This window comes from Gadus morhua, chromosome 20 (assembly GCF_902167405.1).
Source record: "Gadus morhua chromosome 20, gadMor3.0, whole genome shotgun sequence".
In the NCBI taxonomy this organism is placed as follows: domain Eukaryota; kingdom Metazoa; phylum Chordata; class Actinopteri; order Gadiformes; family Gadidae; genus Gadus; species Gadus morhua.
Window position 1 is genome coordinate 4,453,439 of NC_044067.1, and position 6,000 is coordinate 4,459,438.

Sequence of the window (6,000 nt, forward strand, 5' to 3'; positions counted from 1 at the left end):
AGACCTACACAGACAGACAGAGATTAGGTTCACTGATGAGCGTTGACACTGCAGGGGATTATTGGACATAACTGATGTTCTAAAGCCGTGTGTGTGTGTGTGTGTGTCCAGTCCCCCTCCAAGAGCAAGCATCCACAGCGGGAGCTGATCCAGGAGCTGCGGAAGAAGCAGGTGAAGGACAGCCGACATGTCTACGAAGGGAAGGACGGAACCATCGAAGACATTATCACAGGTACGCTCACCTGGCCCCGCCTCCTGGCTGGGTCTCTCACTCTCACTCTCACTCTCACTCTCTCTTTCTCTCTCTGGGATAAATGCATGCAGGTCCTCTCTTGTGCCCAACATTCAGGCAATAATTTGGGGATCTCAGCCAACTAACGATACGCAAGCGTTTTTTTTTTTTTTAACAATTCTGCTATTATTTCAAAATAAAAGCCTGTATTTAACACGTATTGTCATGTGTAAACATGCTTTTACGACGTAGCTAATCCAATCACGTTTTGAGCCCACTAAAACTGTGTCATTGTTGCTATTAATACCTGCTGGTGGATTAGTTTGGTACGTGCGGTAGACCACGCTGTACATTCACAGGTTTGGACATGAACAACAATCTTAAAACTACCAAATTGTAAGTGTAGTTTAGACCTGAGTTACACTGACTATCCTAACTGCAGAGTTCTGGTTCAAAATCTACATGAACATGTTGATGTTCCAGTAGAAGTTGAACCTGTAGATGTTGAATATATATATATAGTACAATAATGTCATGGACCAATAAATATACGTACGATAATATATAATCTTCAACATCTACACGTTCTAATTACAGAATTAAATGGAAAATGCCCAAAAGTAGAGTGTAAACTTTTGGCTTTTCCGTTAACACTTTGCTGTTCTCAAACCAATTAAAGAAAGAGTAACCTCAAAACAGTACTGTGTAGGAAGACTATAGACAAGTAACACAATAGTTTGGTTCCCCCTCTAGCTGCCCTCTGCTCGGGCGGACCCACAAATCCACACACACACACACACACACACACACAAACACACAAACCCTTCTAGAATGCAGTTTCAGTTTAGGATGCACACACACACACACACACACACACACACACACAGACACAGACACAGACACACACACACACCCTTCTAGAATGCAGTTTCAGTTTAGGATGTGCTCCACAATGTGAACCAGTCGGCGATGGCAGTCGTTGTGGTTGCTGTTGTTTTGGGGGAACATTAACCAGCTCAACCCACTGCTTCTCCTCACGCTGTCCTGTGTCTCTGGCTGTCTTTCCCTCTGTCCCTCCCGGTCACCACAGTGCTGAAGACCGTGCCCTTCACCGCGCGCACCGCCAAGCGCGGCTCGCGCTTCTTCTGCGACCCCGCCCTCAGTGACGAGTACCATTACTAAGCTTGTAGAACGCTCGCTCCCGCTCCTCCCGCACCAAGGTTGCTGGAACACACCGCTCGTTCTCTCTCTCGTTCTCTCTCTCCGTGTGTGTGTGTTTGTTTGTTTGCCTTGGCGCCTTAACACACTCTTTCTTTCACTGTCCGTCGCCGGTAACCTGTGCATGTGTTCCGAGCCGACCCGTCTCGGGAATACTACCGGGGATAGATGGTGTTATACTGTGTACTTTTGAAAGTGTTTGTGTGGGTTTGAGTGTGTTTGTGTGTGTTTGCATGTGTGTGGGTCTTTCTCCCCTTTCAGCATGACATTGTGGTGGGATAACAGTCTAGAGCTCCTAATGCATGTGAAAATACGTGTGAAAATATATACGAAGATATATTTATCATCGTAGCGAATCGCAGCAGACCCAAATGTCACACGGGACGACCTCGAGGCGGGGCCTCGAGGTCGTCCTTATCCGGACTGACATGAGATGACTGTTTTTAAGTCGTCGAAATATACGATGTTTGTCGCCCCCTGCTGACCATAAACGGATTAACACGTCTCTAGATATATAAATATTATAACAATATTTAGTGACTTTATAGCATCTCTCCATTCTGACAGAAGATAATGAATTCTAACCTCTGTCACCTTTTAACCAATAACATGCCTCTAAGACTAATGCGGTGATTTCTGCAGAGCTATCGCCTCTGGTATTATATATTATAAATATAATATGATGCTTTTCAACTCCTGTTTCTATGAACACTGTTTGTTTACGAGGACATCGCTGTTGCTGTTCTGCTAATGTCTCGCATGCAAAGCCCCCTTCCGCCGTTGTTACCCACAATGCATCCCTGCTGCCCTTCGTACCTCTTACCTTGTGCTTTGCTCGGCCATCTGCTGATAGGTCACCTTCCTGTCACATGACTTTCATTGCCTTGGCAGGCGTGACAAGGTCCTAATCTCTAACATGACGCATGAAGTGTTGTGCCGCAGCAGACGATGAAGGGGGTGTTTTGAAAGTCCCTGATTGTTTTGTGTTCACTGCTTGCCGACTAACAAAAGCCAACTGCCGCCAGTGGAAAAGCACCTCACCTAGTTGCCATTTTTGCTTTCTATTGGGTGCGCATTGGGTGGTTGCATGCATGCCTTGGGGGAGGTGTCGTCGCCTTGTTATCTAAACACTCATAACCACTCTGTGTTCACCCTGTGTTTTAAAATGGGGTTTTGGTTTGTTCTGTCGTGCTGGTCCGCCTCTCTGCAAAGCAGTCTTGAGTCTTTAAAAACAAAGGAAACTAAAACAAACAGTAAAAGCTTCTGCCTCTTCGGTTCGCCGTCCTCTGTGCCAGTTAACAGGCTCAAGCTCGCCATGTCTATTAAGCCCTGCCCCTTTGTGATTTGGTGTAAGTTCATTGGCCAGCGGCCTACTCAATCTCCCCCCACGCCCTCTGCCCTCCCTCGCTTTGCCAGACCGCAATGCTTCTGCCCGCCCCAGTGCGGGATGCTTTAGCAGGACCCTGTCCCCCCATCGCCATAGCTTTACCGTCTTTGTTTTATTCATTTTAACCTCCATTTTGTCTTCTTCTCATCCAGCCCTAAAGAAGAATAATATTACTATATTCCCCACTGTCTACTCGAGGGTAAGGAAATCCTCTGTAGTGCTGGATGTGACCCAAACCTGGCAAGCATTTCCTCTTTTTACTCCACCTTCCCCCCCCCCCCCCCCTCCCGCTCTCCTCCCCCCCTCCCCCTCTCCTCCCCCCTCCCGCTCTCCTCCCCCCCCTACTCTCCTCCCCCCCTCCCTCTTCTCCCCCCCTGCTCTCCTCCCCTCCTCCCCCCCCCTGCTCTCCTCCCCTCCTCCCCTCCTTCCTTTCCTCCCCCCTCTCACCTCCCTCCCTCCTGCTCTTCCCCCCCCCTCCCTCTCTTCCCCCCCCTCCCTCCCTCCCTCCATCCCTCTCTCTCTCTCTCCTCCCTCCCCCCCACCATGATGTGCAGTCACCTCGCCACCTGTTTTTTTATCTCTGATCATATTTCTATTTACTATTCATCCCCCCCATTATTCATCACTTTGAATAACTTTTTTTCGCATTTGGTTCCAACAATTTCAGCAAAGCATTGGCCAAATATCATTCCAAACACCTAACTGGATTATTCTCTCCATCTTGGCAAGGAGGCAACATCAAAAGCCCCCCCTCCCCCCCCCCCCCAGTGTAGTTATTTTAAATGATATGTCAGCAAGAGACTTGAGAGAGAATCGTGTTTTAGTTTCCCTGCGTTTTAAACTCAAGCTGCTTTGTTAGACTGGACGTCAGCGATGGCTCGACCCCACGATATGTCTGACCCCTGCTTTGTGTCCCCACCACACACACACACACACACACGCACACGCACACCAGATCTGAGGAACCAGCCATACAGGCGAGCCGATGGCGTGCGTCGCAGTGGCCGCCGGCGTTTCGATGACCAGAGCCTGCGGCCAATCAACAGCGGGGAGGTGGTCATGTGACGAGGGACCGCAGGAAGATGTGATGTGGATGGGTGAAGGGACGTGCGATGGTTTTAGAAAGAGAGGGGGAGAGAGAGAGAGAGCGGATGGATGTGAGACGGAAGATGCCGGGAGGAGGATGCTGCTGAGTTTCCTAGCAACCAACAGAGATAAATATGTAAATATATACATGAAAGAAAACGAAAAGACAATGAATCTCTGGCGTAGGAGTGGCCTCTGGAATAAGAAGGACTTGGGTGTAGGGGGGGGGGGGGTTAGACCGATGGAGACGAGGGAGTGGGAGAGTGGTCTGCAATGTTAAAAAGAAAAGAAAAGTAATTTGCAAAGTGCCTGAACTTTTCATGTGATGTCATAACGTTGTTAGTTTTCGGTTCGTTTTTCGTCCAATTGTCGATAGTCATTACAATCCATGAAACACCACCAGGCTTTAAATCCTTAAGACATCTGGGATGCGATGAACCAACTGGATGATACGGTGATACGTAGCAGGGCAGTGGATACTGGGAAGAAGAATTGGAACTTGCACAGAATGTATGGAACGCATTCCGTGTGACAGTTCCGGAACCCTCTGGCACGAGGATCCAAGGCCGCATTACTTAAGCACATTCCAAGACTCCAGGGATTCCTATGACCCAACGAGCTTGAAAAGCATTTTTTCAAAACAAAATGGCTTTTCAATCTTTTTTTCTCCAAAAGGGTTCCTTATCAAAGTATTAGCTGTTGAGATTTAAGCGATGATTCGAAAAATCGTAGAAAAGGTCTGGTAGGACCGTGCCACGGTGACTTTGAATTATTTCAAGAGGGATATGAGTTGTTGGAGGATGGGGCCAGGTTAATGTGAACTTTATATTGCACATCATTTGTATGCTTGACTGTACGGACGACTCATTCAAAGCTTATTCTTTGGTGAGGAGAGAACGAGGCTGTCCCATCACAGTGATGCGATGTTAGTGTGTCCTCCATTTTGTTTGAATACAGTTGTGTTGTGGGTCAATACATGAATATACCACCAGAGTGTTCACTATGAGCAGAGTGTACCCAGGACACTGAAGCCCATGTGATGAATACACGATGGAAAGGGGGATCGAAATACTTTATTTTTGTTTGTTTGAAATTGTTCAAAGGGGATTTGGAATCAGTGCAGCCATCTTCATATCCTTATTGTATTTTTTATTGTATAGTATTTAACCACTAAAAAGGTTTCATTCTAGCTTTCAATGTTTGTTTTTGTTTCATGTGACCTTTCCATTTGGCAGAATGTCAGTTAATGACGGCTCCTCTACGTCGACATGGCAAAAAAACAAAAAAACAAAGTTTTGTAAATGTACAGATATTTTGCTACAAACGTAAATTTTGTTGTACCCTTTTTTTAATTCCTAATTCATATGACCCGTGAGGTTCATATTGTAAATATTGTTTAAACAAAAGTTTACAATGCTTTGTGCTCTACAATTTGAATGTTATTAACTTATAGTTGTTTTCATTTCTTATATTTAATTAAACCAAAACAATAGCCTAACAAATCATTATTGTAGAGTGCTATGAAGGCTTCTCATACTGGATCACTTCATTAAATACCGAGTGGATCAGAAAACTACACTAAGCCAGCGACGCACACAGCACGGGATGCAAGGGTTTCATACACTGTTTGAGTGTGTGAATAGCGTTAAATTTTATATCTAATTTGGACCTCAATGTTGACATTTGTTTATTTTTTTAAATAAGTTACTGCCAATTTAGAACATAATGGTTTGATAGCAATGGAACATTGACATGAAATCGATTTAGCCTTTCTTATCTGATGTACCCGGTTCGAATAAGGTTGTTTTCCAGTCGCTGGCTTGTGCAACGTTGTGATCCATTCTGTTCTCTGGACCAAAAATAACCCATTAAAGCATGTTGTGCATTACCATGTTCTCTGAAGAACGTCCTGCTCATCTCTTCTCCTGGACTGGATAATACTGGCATGTCTCTGTTTAAATCAGAATTGTATTTTAGGCATTGTGTGCTGACTATAAAATACTTAAAATAACTTCTTTTTTTTACGTTAGGCGGGATTCTTAATGAATACGATCAATTAAACTATTTACATTGAATG

At 45.3% G+C, this 6,000-nt stretch overlaps 1 protein-coding gene across 10 annotated transcripts in view; it reads left to right on the plus strand.

Annotated features, from left to right (window-relative positions):
* fmnl2a (formin-like 2a) overlaps window positions 1-6,000 on the plus strand; it is a 50,940-nt gene extending 44,940 nt beyond the window's left edge. For 4 of the 10 annotated variants that reach the window (XM_030344228.1, XM_030344230.1, XM_030344232.1 and 1 more), the window contains 2 exons: window positions 112-232; window positions 3,793-6,000. In XM_030344228.1, the coding sequence (XP_030200088.1) occupies window positions 112-232; window positions 3,793-3,902 (231 nt within the window). In that variant the 3' untranslated portion in view covers window positions 3,903-6,000. Of the gene's footprint in view, window positions 1-111; window positions 233-1,322; window positions 1,453-2,989; window positions 3,037-3,792 lie in introns of all 10 variants that reach the window. The other 6 variants (XM_030344229.1, XM_030344231.1, XM_030344238.1 and 3 more) reach the window with 2 other exon arrangements.